Source organism: Coturnix japonica, chromosome 8, assembly GCF_054131305.1.
Source record: "Coturnix japonica strain WE chromosome 8, WE-NBRP24, whole genome shotgun sequence".
Classification (NCBI taxonomy): Eukaryota; Metazoa; Chordata; class Aves; order Galliformes; family Phasianidae; genus Coturnix; species Coturnix japonica.
Genome location: NC_140670.1, coordinates 26996234 through 27015910, shown reverse-complemented (window position 1 = coordinate 27015910; position 19677 = coordinate 26996234). Strand labels below are relative to the sequence as shown.

The 19677-nt window shown below is 34.3% G+C and overlaps 1 protein-coding gene across 9 annotated transcripts in view; it reads right to left on the bottom strand.

The window, feature by feature from the left end:
* The window catches only part of ATRNL1 (attractin like 1), a 402227-nt gene that overhangs the window by 203378 nt on the left and 179172 nt on the right, over positions 1 to 19677 (bottom strand). For 8 of the 9 annotated variants that reach the window (XR_014948932.1, XR_014948933.1, XR_004307738.2 and 5 more), the window contains exon 25: positions 6579 to 6640. Coding sequence is in view for 6 of the 9 variants with exons in the window: in XM_032445435.2 (XP_032301326.1) it covers positions 6579 to 6640 (62 nt within the window). In the remaining 3 variants the exon portion in view is untranslated. Of the gene's footprint in view, positions 1 to 6578; positions 6641 to 13089; positions 13206 to 19677 lie in introns of those variants that run through there. The other variant, XM_085555301.1, reaches the window with a different exon arrangement.

Below are 19677 nucleotides of genomic sequence, written 5' to 3'. Positions count from 1 at the left end.
AATTATGGCATCAACTGCTTTTTGGATAAATTATACATTAGTTAAAGTAAGCAGCATCAATGATACATCACTATAATACAGATGACCTACTTTGTATGGACAGCTACCATACCCTTCTATAAACTGGATCCTAATACATATCGAGTCTAAAAAAAAAACAATACTTCATCTTCCCAGGCATGAGTGTAACCCAACAATGCAGAGGTTTGTTGAAATTTGCATTGCAGTGAAATGTAACATTTCATATTGATGGTAAATAAGAAAGAACTGCATCTCTGGAGGGTATTTTTACTTATGGTAAAATTAAGTATTTAGGATTTTTTTTCCCCCAATTTATTTATTTAAATAATTATTAAATAGTTAACCAAGTATAAGTACACACATACATAATACTTTATGATGGCTGCTCCAAAAGTAATGCCTCCTATTTTATTAAGTAGGCCCACAGTGTCAGAGGTGGTGTTAGTGGTAGAGCAGTAAAAGCTCAATCTTCAACCAGTATGCCATTACATTTTATTACTGTGTGACAGACAGCAACAGAGGCACAGTCTGACAAAATAGATTGTGACATGGAAGTATGGATGAAGCAAAAGTGCATCAATGAATTGCTTCAAGCGGGATAAAAATGGCACCCATGACAACTATCAACACTTCCTCACTATTTGTGGAGAGCACTCAGTGGCTATGAGCATGGTGAAGGGTGGGTGGTGCATTTCAGCAGTGGTGACAGTGATGTGAAAGACAAACCACATTCTAAATGGGCATATGGATGCTTTTGAGTGAGGCATGCAGGCCCTTGTTCACTGCTGCTGAAAACATTTAACTAATGGTTGGTGAATATGTCGAAAAAAAGTTTTGTAGCTGAGAATTTGCCCTATGATCAAATAGTGTTATTGTGCTCTTTGTATCTCTGGTAGTATCCAAGTAAATAAAAAGGAGGTATTACTTTTGGATCAGTCTACACTCATATAGAGTTGGGTTTTTTTACATGCATAAATGATTTTTAAATCTATACACCCACACACACAAAACTGTCTTTTAATATTAAACACATCAGTGGCCATAGCAGAAGCTACTGCAATAAAGTATGAATGGATGCTCAATTACGTGAACAGCCTTTATTTACAACTAAAAAGGAAAATGGCTATAGCATAAATCGGAATGCTATTTGGAAGACTAACATCCACATTTCATTCTGCCAATACAAAATCAAACAGAAGTGAACAATTTAAGAGGGCTGTAATATATTTTGCAATGAAGTTTTAGATGTGAAGTTCAACTCTCAGCAGTTCCTCCTTTCACCTCTTTGAAGCAGCAAATAAAGAAGATTTATAATTAAAGAGGTTTAATCTAACATGAACTGAAATTAATCTCCATAGTATAAATAGAACATCACATCCATAAAGTGTGATTATGTTTCTTTTACTCATGGAAAAGGCTTCCATATTTCATATAATTTTATGAGCTTGCCCTTCATGAGTAAAATACTCCATATTTTTCCTGTTATTCATATTTATATATATACATATATATATATACACACAGACACACAGATCAAAAATGGGAAAAAATAAAATCTATTTCCATTAAACTTCCAGACACATTATGAAATACAGAATTTAATATTTTCTACAGTAACTTTCACAAAGAATATATAGTGAAATATATTGTTCCTACTTAAAAATAGATGAGTTTTCACTTCAGCTTTTGATTTTGCTCGTTTATAATAATTATCCACATTTTTAAGTTAAGGAAATAAACTCCACCTCATTTTAATTATGCCCTATTAGTGCAAACTAATATATGCAAACTAAGGCCACATTTCAGCAGCCTCACTGATCAAAAGACTCACATTGTTTCAACACAATCTTAAATGCTTTCCCCTCATTCTTTTCTTTCTCTATGCTGTTTCTCCTGTCTGGCTGTTATACTTTGACATTAAATCATAGAAATATATATCTAGAAAGCCACCAAGTCATGGCTGTTTAAAGGTAGCAATGTTTACCATACTAAAAGCAAATATAATTAAGATGTTTAGTAATTTGCTGAATGACTTTTCCCTTCATTATATGCAATTTCTACTTCCTTTTCAGAGAAGCAAGTACATTTAAACCTGAAAGTCTAAAGTCAAAACTCTCCTTATTAAAATCCCCCTTATAAAGATTTTTTTCTGAAGACATTATAAGAATTCTCTGATTTCTAGAACAAAGAACCATCATCACTTTTCTAGTCATAATATATTAAGAACTCAAAACTATAGTGTCCTTGGATTTGATATTCAGAAGTTTGGCTGAAATGATTCAAGATACATAAGAGCAGGAAATTAACTTTGAAACTGCAGAGAGCTTAAATATTATGAAGAATATAATTAAGCCATATATACAGACTAAATCCCAGTTTTAACATATAAACAAATGATATAACTGCTTCTTAATGCAATTCTACTGTTCTTCCAATGGTTTAGCACAGCTTTTGGAGTCCACAGAATAAGTGCCATACTCTTGCATCTTTTTAACACACAGCCCAACTCCCAAATATACACACACACACTTACTTTTATAACAACATCTTCTTCACCAAATGTTCCATTTGTTACATGAAAATTTCACTGGGGTATTATTTTATTTCTATTCCATTTAAGAAGCCTGTTCCATAAATGACTTTTGAATTAAGATTTCTCCTTTCAAAAATAATAATTAAATATAATATTTTAAGAAGTGGCAGCTTTGCTTCCATTTAGATTTAAGAATAGCAAAAATGTTTTTTTTTCGGACTGCTAGACCTCAGCACTGTACGCACTGAACAGCACTATTCACGATTAACATTTTCTTTCCTTTATTCTTTTATTTTTTAAGGAAAAAACAAATCTTTCAATTCCTGATACCATCACCATCATCATAATTTGGATGCTAATATGATGTTGCAACTAAATTCAAGATCATACAGCCAGGGAATAAAAATGAATATATCATATGAGATATGGAACTTTATGTATAAAGTTATGAGATAGGATGTTTCTCATATATATATATGTCTATCTGTTCCAACCTAGACAATACTTTTTTCATACCCTTCATCAAATTCAACTGTGGTCAGCACTTAATATTTCATTCAGTCACAGGAGAAAAATGCAACCCAAAAAAGGTAGAATTTAAAATCTATTCTTGATTCCTCCTGCAGCTAATCAATTACAGAACGTATTTCTAGATCCTTTGAACTGAGCAGAACATAGTATTCAGCACTTCACCAGGAACAACAAACAGCAAACCTACACTGTGCTTGACATATACATCAGAAAGGGGAAATTTTCCATGCACATAACTGAAGGAAGGCAAACCTCAAATGCACTACATATCAAGAAAGTGCATAGGCCACCTCCAGATTTAAAGCTGAACAAGCATTTTGTACTTTGAGGAACACAATATGACAAAATAAAAACACGGCAAGCTCTAGCATATTCACATGCACTTCCAACTGACTGAAAAGGATGATAAACAAAGAAACAAAATAAGAACAAAGTAATGAAAAACAGTTCTATTCACTGGGGAATTAAATAACTCATCTGTTGTTTTGTCAAGCAACCAATTCAGTAGTACTGGGGAATCTCCTTTGCCTGCAGGCTAATAACAAGAGGCTGGTTCCTCAGGAAATATGAATACATCAGATAACTCTACAATGATAACAAAGCTTCCCGGTGATTCACAGAAAAGAAAATAGAGCTACATTCCACAGTTCAAAATTGAACATGTTCAACAAGAACTTAAATTGGCCAGTGCTGTACAGAACTGTTTGTCCCAGTGGAAGCAAGACTTTTTGTTCCTAAGTAAAGTAAAAATTGTTTAATGCATCACAAAGTAAAAATCAATTTTATTCTAGCCCCAAATAAAAAATCCATTTTTGTTAAGATAACTTGATTTTCATGTTACCAGAAGATATTCTAATTCTGATTTATAAGACTTCTGCTTTTTCAGAGAATTAAGCCATGGTGGATGTGACTTACAGACTGCACTTTGTTTTCATGGCAACCTCATGAAACTAAGCGTGCTATGTCCAGAATTAATCTATCATCCTAACATTTAATTAAAACAAAACCACAACTCACTACAGCATGCTAGTAAAGAGAAGGAATTCACCTATTGGAAATTATAACCAAGAATGGCCCATTTGGGTATTGAAGATCTCAGGAAATCTTACATAATCAGTTTTAGTGCATCCATACAGTCCAGCGGAATGAACCTTAATAAAAAGAACTGCCTTGGGTTGTTGTTACCAACAGTCATACAGAAGGGCATGATATATATAGCTCTTCACTTATATCTATCTCTGCAAGATTTCATCATATCATTAAAAAAAAAAAAAAAAAGGCTTATTTTAAATGCTGCTTTCTCTCATTTCTAATGTGCACAGAAGGATTCTTCAACAGCATATACCTGATGTCAAGTGGCCAGGATTAACGCAAGGAAATCTTGGTTCCATATTTCTTAAGACTCCACTGATTAGGAAACAACCTATGTTTGCTAATCCATAATAGTAAGCAGGCATAATCTGAATACAGCTAAAACGCAGGTATCAGCTGGAAGCTCCACCCCAAGAGTTGAACTAGAGACAGAGGAAGGAACTACTCAGAGAGCATAAAGAAGATGCATACTCAGAGAAAAGCCTGATTAATTAATTAGTGGTTGATATTTTGTATTTGAAATATGTCATACAAAAATAATGACTGTAGCAGATGAATATCATTGCCTATCATAACAATACGAATAATTAAACTTGATCTATATCAATTTCCTACTTGCAGGATTATGAGAAAAAGAAATGAATTTTTTACAACACTCCTTCAGATTTTTGATACAAAAAAAGTTTCCAAGATATTGATGAGCACTGCTTTAAATTTTTAATTACAATCTCACTCAGAGCAGCTTTAGAATTCAGGAATGTCTGGGCTTTCAATTCTGAATTAACTGAGAAAAAAATATATCATTAAAATTAGCAAATATTGGCCATTATAAGTTTTATACACACAAAGAAATTAAAGACAAGATAACGTTTTCAGAAGTTAAAGACACTCTGAAGATCTAAAGATTTAAAATCTAAAGACAAAGACTTGCAAACATTGAAAACTAGATCATAATTTGTAATGTATTTGAAAATAACAGATTTTAGGTTACTGAATGTTTATTATTCAATGTAATATTGGAATGGACTTTCTATAACAGTGGGGATGGAATTTCTTCAGTATAAGAAGGGAGATCATTCCCACTCACAGCCTGTGAAATTTTCTACTGAGATTTTACTGCTTCAAAGCAGGTTGAAACAAACCTAACTTCTCAGTTGGTGCAACAGCTAAAATTCTTCACAGTACAAGCTAAAAAGCATTGACTAGAGCAACACAGAGGCCACAGTCTCTATAAGCCTATTAGGAATGTGCTGCTTTTACACATCTGATTGCAATTCTGCTTTTAGATAAGAGGTATAACTCTATCCACTAGTGTGAAAACAAGCAAGCAAACAAATAACAAGAACAAGAAACAATTAATTGCTAATTGCTAGTCCTTGCTAAATGTTTATATCATAAATATTCTGCAGTTAGTTAACATTATTGTTCCTGGGGAAAAAAACATCCAGTTTAAAATTTACTGGAATATGTAGTGGTGTCTACAGTGGAAAGCTTTCATTCTAATTGCAGAAGAAAACAAAACACAGACAAACCAAAAACAACCAAATAAATACTCATGAAGTACAGAAAAGAGCCAGTTAGCCAAACTGCATGCCCAGGCCCATCTCCCAAGCAGTTAAGTTGGGAACACAATGCTAGTAACTTTTTATGTCATTATGGCACCAATTTGCAGGAACTCAAGCTCCTTAGATATTTTCCATCCTTTCCCAGATCAGCTTGATGACTCTGATACATGCTTTTTTATTTCTACTCTTTTTCTTGGGTATATAAGAGAGATTCTGTACTCGTAGACACGTTGCCTGCATCTACAGACACCAGAACACTCAGAATCACAAGCTTGATGAGCACAGTGGACTGTCAGTCTCTGTATTTTACATACACACTGTGGTTACTGAGGAATACATTCATAGCAAGATTTCAAAGAACTGTAAGTAATCCAAACATATCAACTTTGTGACATATTATAAGACAACTGAACCAATAAGAAGTTTTGATCGAGTTTTGTTCAGATCCCAGAATAGCTGTCCAGCTGCAGATGAAGCCAATTCCTGCACTGCTGCCATAACTAGAGCTCATCATTCAGTAAAACAGGTCACAAAAAATCACACACACACACACATTACTGGAGTCAAATAAAGCTGGCTTCTCTTAATCACTGTGATTTGAACTACTGCATAAAGATCAGCAAGGTGTGTGTGAACACTGCACCACTGAGTCTATGAACAATGCCAACAGTCCCAGGACATGCAGTTTCATGCCCTTGATTCTCCATCAGTGCAAATTAGTGAACGCAGCTTAAAGGTTTCCTTTCAGGCATTTCTTGAGATTAAAGAGCTTGGAAAGGTGTTTGATGGAACAGAATCAGTACAATTTCAGTCAGAAAACAGAAAAAGCAATTTACCTGAAGAAGGTGACAAAGAACTGCACCAGATCCATGATAGTATTGTGCTGTGAGAAGGCAATCTGCAAATAAAATAGACGTAAATTACAACATTTTCATAGCCATTTTCTTTTTAGGCTGGGATTTTATGGCTCCATGGATGATCAGCTACAACAGTAATTGCAGTTCGGTGTGCACACACCTGCATTCACCATAAAGTGAGATGAGTAACTAACTCCCATGTCTTTGTCAGAATCAAAACATGCACAATGAAATATAGTCTTTCTATTGAAGCAATGCTAATAGAAATTACCCATGTAACTCTTGCCTGTTATAAAAATTGAAAACAACATGGACAGTACTAACAAATCATATTGACGTAAACCATCTTCTTTATAGTTAACTATTTTTCAACTATCACCATTTTCCATTTTAATTAAAATACTAAAACGTGTTTTCAGAAATGAAAAAAGCATTTTCTACTTAAAATTAATACATTTAAAATATTTTAATTGCACAATATAAAAATGAATGTTAAATTTAAAAGAAAAACAGATTAATCTGGTGCTTAATAAAGCAAAGTATTTCAAAGCAAATTAAAGACAAGGCAACAAATATTCATTTGGCACCACTTCTACAACCTCACATGAACATGCATTAGTTCATCCCTTCACTGTAATTTCTTATGAAGATTTAATAATTATCTTTAAGACACCATACACACACAGTCACATACCCACACTTGCATGGTATAGAGCCGATAATTGTTATTATAATTACTTATCACTGATGTTAAGGACTGCACTTAATATTAAAGTCATATCTGCAAATATCCCTAAGTCCCTAAGTTATTCAGCATTTTATAACGTGTAAATACCAAACTGGTACAATACATAACCTTCTGTATTCTTTGAATTGCACAAAGTGATCTTAGTCTCATAGTCTCATAGTCTGGTGCGGGTGCAGGTTGGAAGGGACCTTAGAGATCATCGAGTCCAACCCCCGGGATTCGAGCCTCCTGTGTAGCAGAGCGGCACTTCGACCACTTGCGCCACAGGGGGGATTCGAACCCGGGCCTCGGTGTTGCAAAGCGGCATTCCTACCACTGCGCCACCACAGTCTATTGCACAAAGTGATCTATCTATCTGGCCTGGTCATGTGTAGCTTTTAGAAGTCTTCAGGCATCTGAGATCTGATTATGACTACCAATTATAACAAATTATTTGGATTCCCCTTCACAGCCTGTGAACATTCTTAGCAGTAAAGGACAGAGTTTTAGGCCAGCAAGAGAAAAAAATAGATTTAGTTGTGTTAAGAGGAAGTGTTCAAGTGTAAATTCAAACAAATGTTTCAAAAACCCAAACAAAACAAAAACAAAACAAAAATAACCCCACAACCAACCCTAGACATTTTCTGAACTTTCCTTTTTTTTCCTTCTTTCTTTCTATGTTAAGAGAATTATTACAGAAGAAATAAAAGCCATCTTACAATTAGAGGATTTCAACCTTTAAAAATTTGCAAGGAGAAAAGGATTTTCCCTGGGTAGATCACGACATTCTAATTGTAATGAAGCTCCAGCTATGAGGATCTACACGTAGTAAGACAAAGCTATAGGCATCGATATATTTTTCACAAGATAATAGTGAGTCAAGTTCTTGAGTATGCAAGTTCTTTTAGTAGTACAGTATAGGTAACTTGAAAGCAAAGTAGAGGTTAGGAAGATTGCTCAATTAAATGTGTACATTAGATCATGTAATGCAGTTTTCTTGGGTGGAGGAGAAGGGATGGGTAAGAGAAGAGGAAGAGTTGATAAGGTAGGGAAGTCATGATAGAAAAAGAGAGATGGAGAGTTTATAACCAGTGAAACTTGAAAAGATAAGTGTGCGCAATTATTACATGCCTAGAACTGGTACTTCAAAATCCAAGGCTTCTTGTGTCCTAGTCTCAAGTTTCATTTTGTGAAGGAGTTGTGAGGATCAGTACAAAGAAGTAAGAGCTACTGCAACTATTTTATGAAAAATTCTCTATAATTAAACTCTGAGCAATTGCTTTCAACTTGGATTGAGCTTTGAAGTCTAGAGCTTCTGTATGAGACATGAAGGACCTGTGTATCTGAACATTTGTCTAACTCTTCTAGTTACCCAGCTGGTTTATGAAAAGAATCCAACTTGTATATCCAAGCCTCACCTTGCCATTTTAACTTTAGAAATATTAGTATATGTTTTCTCTACCAGTATTTCTACCCAGATTTTTAACTGGATGACTATTTCAGAGAGCACTGTATAGAAGGACGTATAACAAACAACATTTCACTGGGTGTTATTTCTAAATCTTTATAAATCTTTGGCTATGTAGACAATATGGGAAATACACTTTACCCTGGATAATGATATATAAGGTTTCTGCTAAAGCAGGAAAAACTTTTGAACACAGGAATTTTTCCAGGCTCCAAAGGTTAGCATCTGAAGGAGTAGAAATTTTTTTCCCCTGCTCTAGATCCTTCATGTCATTTTCACCTTGGCTATTTTTACTTGCCATACAGAAATAATATTCCAACAGAACAATAGGTCAAGATCTGTTCCACCATGAAAATGAGACAATTTTTAAAGTCTAACCTGGGGACATCTTTCATATGGAAACAGTAAGTCTGGACATAGAATTTTGTATTTTAGTATGAAAAAGAAGCTGTGTCTGCAATTCACAGGAAACCAATCTAGCAAAAGAAAGCATAAGGGAAAACTATAGACCACTTGTAAAAACATTATCCTGTAGTATCTAACTGCGTTTTGTTCTTTTCCTCTAGAAAACTAAAATTCCAAAAGAATACAGCAGGAAAAGCATAGATTTGCCACCAGTGAATCTGAGTTACATCAGTTTAATTTAGGAAAACATCAAACACTTTCATGTGGAGGTGAAAGATCGACACACTCATACTATATACTGCCTTTCCTAAAAATAGAAAATACAGTTTGAAAGAATACAACTCTGAATTTTGACATGAGGAAGTTGAATCTAGTAAAAATTATCCTGCTCATCTATAGGAATCAATGGAGACAGGAAGGTTTAGGATAGATGAGCGAGTCCAAAATAGATGGACCAACATACTGTGGGACAAATTACCCTAAGGAGCTGCCCTTTCTTTCTACTGACAACATGGGGAGTCTGTGACTATGATCTTATGTCAGACTTAGGTTATAAGTAATGTCAGGTGAGAAAAAAATTCTCGCTGAGTTTCTAAATACTGGTTGGCTATTTCTGCAAAACAGTCCAATGCTAAAATAGAAAGAAAAGAAATATTCTCTCTTGCTGGGATGAAGTGATCAGAGAAGCAGTATGGAGCTAAGTGCCTTCTGGCAGAATCCTGCTGCTTTCTGCTGCATAAAGAAATTAGTCCAATTTCAACAGTCCTCTCAGTTCACAAGAATTAATAGTAGTAAAACTTTTATATTGATAACACAGAGAATGAAAGATAACTTCAAGAAAATCAGACACAAAATCACAGCCTTCATATCAAGATTTGATAAGCAGCTCCTGGAGTTAGTTCTGCATGCTGAAGTCCTGTCTCTCACGGTGGCGTACATTAGATTAACCAAATATCCACCCCTTTCTTTCTCAAATAATGTAATAATTACAGGATATTATTTCCACTACTCAGAATGATGAGAGGTTGAAAGACAATCTAGGTTTGTATTCAAGTGAAAATGACATTCTTAAAGGTTTTTACTGTTGGATTTTTTTCCTAACTTGTACTTTGCCTATTAAAATCAATATGCACACACTGTTGTTTTACTGTTATCTTTAATCACATGCACGTGTATACATACGTTCAAATGCATATCACACAGTGAAAAGCTCAATTAATAACCTGGAATTAGTGAAGGGGAAAAACTGGGAGAGGGGAACTGCTATCTAATTTATTTTATTTAATTTATTGTTTTAGTCATTATGTAAAAAATAACTTTAAATATTAAGAAATTGAATCATTGAGTGTTAAAGTCAATGAGAAACTGAAAGAAAATTAAAAGGCACAGACAAGGGAGAAGTGACTGGTCTCAAAATTAAATAGTAAAGGAAGTCACTGACATCTCTAATACCTGCAGCAACAGAAAGTGATTTTAGACATAAAAATCTTTGCAGGATTGAATTCTTCCTCAAACTGAGACTGCAAAGTTTCTAGATAACTTCATCAGAAACTGCTTCTTTTTTTTTTTCTTTTTTTTTTTTAAAAAAAAAGCCTAGACTTGTTTAAATGGACTGGAAGGAAAATTAATTAAATATGGAATTAGAGGAAATGGAGTAAAGGATTCTTCAAGCAAAGCTGAATGAACACAATGATGATTTCAGCCATAATAAAGAATTGGATTCTAACAAATTATAGACTAGAATTGCTCTAGACTACCATAATAAGTGGAAATTCAATTATATTTATTCATTCAAAAAATAAACATACAAAGTCCCCAAGTTTGATTGTTTGTGTTTGATATTTCTACATAAACCAGTTGCTCATACAGGTTAAATTCACTCCTCAACACATTTCTGAGGAAAAATTATTTGATTTAAAAAAAAAAAAAAAAGCATTAATAATAGTAACATTAATTCAATAAAGCAAAACTGAAGTGCTATCTTTCCTCTTATCAAAAGAAACTATAAAGACAGTAATGCCAGCACACTACTGTCATATTACTGTGCCAAATGGCGACTAGGTAGGGAGCTGATGAAGAGATTTGGAATTCTTTTTGAGTCGTTATGTTTGAGAACATACCAACTGGCAACTAATTTTTAAGTCAGAGTTTTGTATTTACTGATGAGACTGGAAGGCAATTTGAAAACATATGCTTTGTAGAATTTGTGTAAATGATCAAACAAAAGCTTCCTGGATGATATCGTAAGAATCATGGAGTCAAACCTATAGTGGCAGGGCATATTTAGCCCTGTAATGCTGTCTGCCAACACTCGAGTACAAACCAGTCATAAGCATGCCAAGATCTCAGCCACTGCAGTGCAGACTGATCAGACAGGGCACAGAAATGCCACCAAACCACCACTTCCTAGCTGGCCAAAACAGGGCAAAAGTTTCTCTAAGGGCAGCTAAAGTAAATGCCTACCAAGCCTCTTCACCTGCACCACAGTCACCCCAAATCTCCTATTCACCAACCCTCGAGGAGAAGAATCCTGTGGCAGTGTGTGCACCTCAGCACTGTTCCAGCATGTGAGTACCCAGAACTCCATAAGAATTTATCACGTTCCTTCGTTTATACAATCCACAGAAGCTGACACAGAATCAAGTTGTCTTTTATAAATGGAACAGCTTACAAACTGAGCAGAGGCAACCTGTGGAAAATGCATGCAAATTAAGGGGGAAACTTAATTCTGTGGAAAACAAAATGTCTCATGAAATGGCATACTTAGGTAGTCATTCATGTGTCTATTACAATGTGCCTCTGCTTGAAATACAACTTAAATCCCCCCAACAACAATCCTTACAGCCTACAGGAGAAAACTGGCAGCTTCAGGATACGACTGCAGACAACTCCATTAAATCCATATGTTCTGTTCTTCCAATCTAAGCTAGCAGCACTGGATGTTGTGGAACAACACACAAGCACCAAAACATTCTATTTCACTAGTCTTGTAGGCAGCTAATAACTTTGTATTGGCTCTACAAAAAGGCACACTATTCAAATGAGTTCAATTTACAAAGCTATCCTGATGGATTAGAATAACACACCGCTTACTATTTATCAATATATAATTTGTTTACTCCTGTAGATTATTCAAAATAAAATGCAGAGAAATCAGACCAAATTAGAAAACATTAAGAATGACAGGATTTCACTTTTACTGTTATCCCACATTGAAATCTAAACAGCTGTACCACAACAAATGTACTTTAAAAGTATCTGAGATTTAAGTCAAAATAAGCTCTGAATTATCTCCTGCTTTTAAAGAGGTTAATAGCAGTCTTATTTCTACAAGATGTACAAATGAAGTCTTATTTTATGGAGAATAAACTAGCTGATTGTACAAGTTTCAGCTCACCAAAATGTGAACCTTGATTTTATAATAAAAAGTAAAATAAAATCAGATTCACATGAAGGGAGGTAAATCTACGCTATTTAAATCAAATACTTAGTTAAATAATGCAAAACCCACACTGAATTTGGCATAAAGATCATGTTGCTCAAAATAAGGCGTGTAACACTCATTGGTGATATGTGAAGAAAAGGGCAAAGCATTTTCTTAAACGTGAAAAGAATAATGTCCCAAAGTTTATTGTTATAAATGAAAAGCATGCTATAAAGCTATTGGAACTATGGAATAAAAATTTTGTATTTGCAGTAGCACTTTTCTTGATTACTCTGGATTAACATATTTATGAGGTTACTCAGCCTCAGGTTTTAACCCACAAATCAAAGGTTTATATCAGCATGGGTAATGGATTACACAAAAGTCTACAGCCTACAATATCCCAAAGGTAGCTGACTTTCAGAAGATTTATGTATATAATACCACTTTGTAGAAATTACATTTTCTGATCTTTTCCATGGTCCTTGTTGATTCCCGTCTCTAATGTGTAAAACATCCAAAAAGAAGCATTCCCATTTAGCAGAGAAATTCATTCATCCATCCTTCTGTTCCTCTCTTTACCTACAGATAAGGCCATGAAAGGGAGGCTTTAATTTCAAGATGTAAATAACGCTATTACAACAAGAGTAGAAGTCATTGTGAACATATTTGATATAATTAAATCTCTGAAATAAGGTTGTTTTCCAGCAGCTATTCATAGAACAAATACTTCAGATTTGTTCATCTTAAAATTAGAACCATCATAGAATACGCCTAGAATTAGAAATAGGTCTGGCTTGTTTGTTTGGTTGGTTGGTTTTTTTTGGGGGGGTGGTTGTGCTTTTTTTCACCTTTTGACTAGAGCAACATTAATAGTAAATTCCTTTTGACCTCCAAAAAGCCAGGATTTCAAAATGGAATTCTAAAACAAGAAATTGAAATGCTTAGTCCTGCCCCTCACAAGACTAACTAGACAAAAGTTGTCAGGTGGCTCATGCATGAAGGCCTTCTGAAGACTATAAGTATCCAAGTGACCTTTTTTTTTTTTTATCATGATAGTCAAATCATGACAAATGAAGACCCAGAAATTTCATCAACTGTATGCGGGGGAAAAGACCATTTGCTTTATCATCGTTTCCATTTCTTAGTGAAGATCCACCTCTGTAGTCAGAAAAACTGAGGTACATGGGAGTCAATTACATTTCTGTACATGACAGCAAAGATAAAAAGAGGTCGCATATTAACTTATGTAATTTAGAATATCCCACCTAACAATTTATGGTGTAAAAATAATATCGATTAAGCCTCCCGTGTACATATGCCCTGTGGAAGCAAAAGTGTTCGGTTTTTGTGTTTGATTCTGTTTTGTTCTTTTCTTCAAATGTGAGAGATGGTGTCCACAGATCTATACAACAAGACTGCTTTAATAGACCTGTGGCTGAAAGGACAACTGTTCCCACCAATGGGAAAATGTGAATGACTTCAAATACAGGAGAAGTGGTTAACTGACTTAAAAAATACCCTCAGCCTACTAGACAAAATATGTATATAACACGTAAAGTGTGAAGTGAATTTAATATTCTCCCCCTTGAAGAGGTGATCAAAATCTAGGAAGTGACAACTGAGACTTTTATAAGATAAAATGAAAATTAAATGGTGAGGATTAAGAGAACACATTGTGATCCAATTTTGTCATGTTAATTATACTCCCCTTCATTATTTTCTATTCCTCATTTGAAACTTTTATTGTATTCCAAGCTGTAATAAATATGGAAGAAAAAAAAAATACAAAACAATAACAACAACAAAAAAAACAAAACAGACAACTGACAGCTTACGTTTTACTCAACTTTCTAATATATGCTGTAGAGTCAGGCTGATATGTCATTGATTATATCAGTGAATGATACACTGTCATATCCAGCAAAGTATACAAAAAAAGATGCATGGGGAAACTACAATGCTAGTGAGAGAAAATCTTTGATGTCATATTTCTTAAAAACTGCAGCAAGTAACTACGAAAAGGCTGATGGGTAACTAGCTTTCAAGCAGACTCAGAAGTATGTAAACCAAGGAGAAAAATGGAACCTGTTGAACTGAAGTTGTTTTTCCAAGAGATTATGCTGTAAGGTTGTGAGACTATGAGCTGCCATGCTAGTACATGGGTAATAGCTGTACCATACTCTTAAGTTTCTGCTAAACATCATTTCTGTGAAACCATGAGCTCTGTAATGAAAGCCCCATAGCTGAAATGCCAAAACAAGACTGTAATATATGAGATATAGATACGTATCAGCTAGAAATGCCATCTTTAAGGCTTTTTGCACAGTTCAGCATAGGTCGCCCCCACCTTGTGGGCAAACTGTGAAGCACTTTGTAAGGGCCTCAGTCATCAAGCAGAAAAAAAATTCAGCATTGGCAACACTTGGTACTTTTTTTACTCCCTTTTAAAAATCTTTTCAAGTACATTTTCCCAAAGCTCTGTCTAATTAGGTAAGTGCAAATTAACATTAACTACTACAGTAGCTGAACAGCTTTAACAAAATCCAAATTCAAAGAGAATAAACAGTGCTTTTTCCATTAGGGCGCCTTATGCTTTCAAAGAACAAAGGACTTTTCTCAAGGTCCCTATACAACACTAACCTGAACATAGATCATATCATTTCTTATATTGAATACTTCACACTAACTTACAGGAGAATCATTAGAATGCACTACCTTGATTTGTCTTATTTAAGTAGGAGCAGAAAGGGCATCTGCAGAGCAGAATTTCATTTCAAAATGATGAGTAACATCTTTTGAACAAAATATGTATATAAGTCAGGGCAAAGATGGAAAACATCCAGGGAGATAATGACTTCAGTTTCTGTTGCACAGATGCATACTTGAGAATTCTGAACCATCCCATTTGCTGCTCCAAATCTGTATCGCAGGGGAGTTAGGCAATGAGTAAGAAACCTACTTGGAAGAGTAACTCAATATAAGTTTGGGTATCTTCCAGCCTATATTCATGCTTCAGTGAAATTGTTTCTCTCTTTTAGCTAGGGACATGTTTCAAAAATCCAGTATGGCAATTTCTAAGAAATCCTTTTTAGTTTCCTAAAAATCACAGCAACAAAATGTAGCTCTGCATGAACAGCTTTGGACTCACAGGCTGATTTTAAGCACACTACATAGAAGGCTAAGGGTCTTAAAAATACAGTGCCTACAAGACTTTAAAAAAGAGTAGAGATATGGTCTTAAATATAATGGAAGAAAAGACAACAACACAAGTGCGTGCATTATCAGACATCACAGAAGTAAATGGGAAATATATATATATATTTATAAAGCAATAATTAGTATTAATTTCAGATAGAACCAGGATGAATTTTCAGGTTACAGTACCAGGCTTCTACAGAGATCAAGAAAACTTGAAGTTCCTTCATACTCCCATTAGCTTTGAGAAGGTTTTTATTTGCTGAGCTGGCCTATATATATATATATATATATATATAAAGCTTTTGAGTACAACAGCCTTTACAGGGAAAGCTTACTCTTGTAAAATGAGAAAATATGGGAAAAGTTATAAACAACCAAACCACAACAACAAACTTGCTTTGACTCTTAAATGTTTTCCTCAAAAGTTCTAGAAAAAGAAAAAAAATTCTCAGAAACTTTCCCATAAAATCATCATATCTGACAAGCTCAGCTACTGTATAAGCCTGAGCAGGCTTTCATGAGGGTAGTACTGAGCAAAGTATGGAAAAACAAATATTAACAATGACATTCTCAAAGAGATGAATACCTTTAAATATAATTCTAACTATTTGGCTTCGAGCATAGCAAAGTGATGAAAAATAAATTAAAATCATAATGTTTAGTCCCTACAGAGTGAACTTCCTCACACTCACATTTTAAAGGTATTTTTTCTTGACAGAAGCCATATGTAACAGAGATCCTCAGAGTATTCCATGAAGGATTTCAGTGCACTTTCTGGTATAAGAATACTACAGAAGCCTTCTCTAACATATCTTCAACTAAATGCATTGACTACACTCAAAGAGAAGGTATTGTGATATTTTTTCCCCAAGGCTTACAGAAATCCTCAAGATCAATCACATCTTTTTGCCCAAATGAAAATTTTCTCAGGGTTTTCACTGAGAAATGGGTATACGTAAAGAAAACATTCTCTATTTTTTTCAATATATTAATACTGAGGCCTAATAGTTGTTTACTACATACAAGCTTGCTTTTAAATTATTTTATGTATTTTTAGAGGGCTTGATGCTGATTCATTTGTTCATTGAAATATTAACTTGTCCTGCTGGGAAAGATTCTCACTAAAATAAATCACGTGACCATATTCAAATGTTATAAGAGATTCTCATAAATGAGATGTTCAATATAGTACATATCCTATATCACTACAAATTCATTCTCAATAATCCTTTTTGAAAATGGTAAGTCAAAGTGTTTTACAAACCAGTTGCCTGTATAGATCTGAACCTAAATCAGATCAAATTGAAAGACAGGAAATTCCACTTAAACTTAAGCTGTTGTTCTGTGGTTTTGTTTTGTTAGTTTTTAACAGCAAGGGTGATCGAAGACTGGAACAGGTTCCTCAGATGGGTTCAGATTGTCCATCTTTGTAGATACTCAAAATCTGACACTGCCCTGGGTCAGCTGTTCTAGTTGACCCGACTTTGAGGGGTCAGACTATCTCCAGCTGGTCCTTCCAACATCAATCAATCTGTAATTCTTTGATTACTCACAATTATTTCCCTTCTTATAGGCTGCTACTGCAGGCTATTAGGCTCCCATGTCAGTAACAGGAAGCAAGATAGAGAAAGGATTTATGAGAAAGTTAGTTTTCTTTCAATTCTTCTAAAGCTGACAATTACAGAGACAATCACATTAACAGTGTTAACTAAAAGCAATAAATAGTATCTATTTCACAATGAATTTACTTGTTTTCCATATGCATTACCAAAGAAGTATGCTTTTTTGTAATTTCAAAGCAGATTATGTCTACTGATATCTCAGATGGAAAAAAAAAAAAAGTACCAACGTGTTGATAGAAACAGAGTGATACATTCTAAGTTTGTTATACGTTTCAGGAAAAAATGCCCTGATTCTGGTAATGACAAAAAAAATTATTAAAACTATGATGTAATACCATGCTGATCATATATTTACTGCAACATGCTATTGCAGAAGAACTAATGTATATAATATAGTTTGTAAAGAGCAAATCTATGCTTTCATCATTGGGGTGAAGTATTGAAATGGAAAGATGCTTGTTAAAGAGCTTTTTTTGTAAATTATCGTTTGATTTTAATCTACCTAAAGAGTTAAAATTGTTTTTGCTGATAGACTAGCTGGAAGGACGATCAACTTTTATGACAATTCAGCCTTTTCAGCCCCTCCTCCTTTATTAGCTATATTAGCTACTTATTAAATTGTAAGTTATTTGTAATATTTCTAACTGCTGAATGCAATAATTGAATATTAAACATGTCCTGTACATGAATTGTGAGAATGTGCTGGCAGGTCTAATCTTTCATGAAGAAAAACTAAAGCATTTGAACTTGCCGAACACAGAAAAGGTTCTCCATGACTATGGAGAACTAAACAGGGTGATCAGGTTTTGTGTCCCACAGTGAAAATCATCTTATTATGATGGATATTTTACTGCTACAGAAAACTCAAGGCTCATGTTCTAACCCAAACACAAGCTGCATGTGCTGACATGCAAAATAAGATCTTGTACAGGAATAAACCTCCTTGGCAATTAAAAAAGAAGAAAGAAAAAAGAAAAGAGAAAAGAAAGAAAAAGAGAGAAGAAAGGAGACGAGAGAAGAAACAAGAAACAAAGATAGTTTATAGATATATTTCAAGATTCTCAAAATTCATCTGAACATCATCTTGGTCAACCTGTTCTAGCTGACTGGTTGAGCAAAAGGTTGGACAAGATGACCTCCAGATATCCCATCCAATCTAAATCCTTCTATTGTTTGTGTGATAGTAATAAAAATAAGTGGTGAGACCTGAGACTGCCGAGATAAGTCTACTTTCTATGTGCTAATTCTTGTGATGCATGAAATTTTAAGAATAATATTAAAATTCTTCGCACTTCATTTAGAAACTCAATAGCTACAAAATTCAATACAGAATACCAATGAAAAATAATATAGATTAATATACATTACTTCATATATAAACCTGGGTTGCTTGAAATGTCCCAGATATCAATAGCACTACAACTGGATGTAACAGAAAATCTATTTATTAAAGCTTATGGTAGCCATAACCTTATTAAGGTACTACATTTGAATCCAAAAAAGGGGTTTAAGATAAAATGCAATGGCAGTCACCAACAATGAAATTTTAAGCCATCTGATTGCACAACTAATCCCTGGTGCTTTGGAGTTCTTACCTTCAATCAATCAAACTTAAAAGTTTAATGTAGCAAAGAGTACAAAAAATCCCTTCATGTTTGCATTCGTACTGTACCTGACTTAGCTAAAATGCATCTGTTCTAGAAACAGGAGCCTTAATTTAATCATCAACAGAATTTGAAATTGTTCTTCATCAGTCCAAATATTAAAAGAAAAAAATAGTATAGAGAATGGACTGATTAAAGCAATAAAACAGGATGACTACAAAAAAAGAGTGATAATCCTGCTTTATGTTGAGAGCCTTCATCTGTATGTACATACAAAGATCTATCCTCCTTTCAAAGAAGTAATATTTGTGAATTATGGTTTGATTAAAATCAAAGGGAAATCTGTATATAGCGTATCAGCAAACAGAAAGCACAGCTATCTTCAGATAAGATCTAGAATTTCATTTTCTGGGGAAAATGTGTCACACACCTTCAACACTGAATGGTCTATGAGGCAAAGCATCTACAAATATGTTTTATTGCTGAGAATGAGCATGAGAAATAAGAACTCCTAAGCAATCCAGTCTCTTTGTGTGAAATGATCACTGTCCAGAAGGGGGAACAGGCTCTTTAGTGGGGCCAGTTGTGACAGGACAAGGGAAAATGGTTTCAAACTAGAAGTGGGGA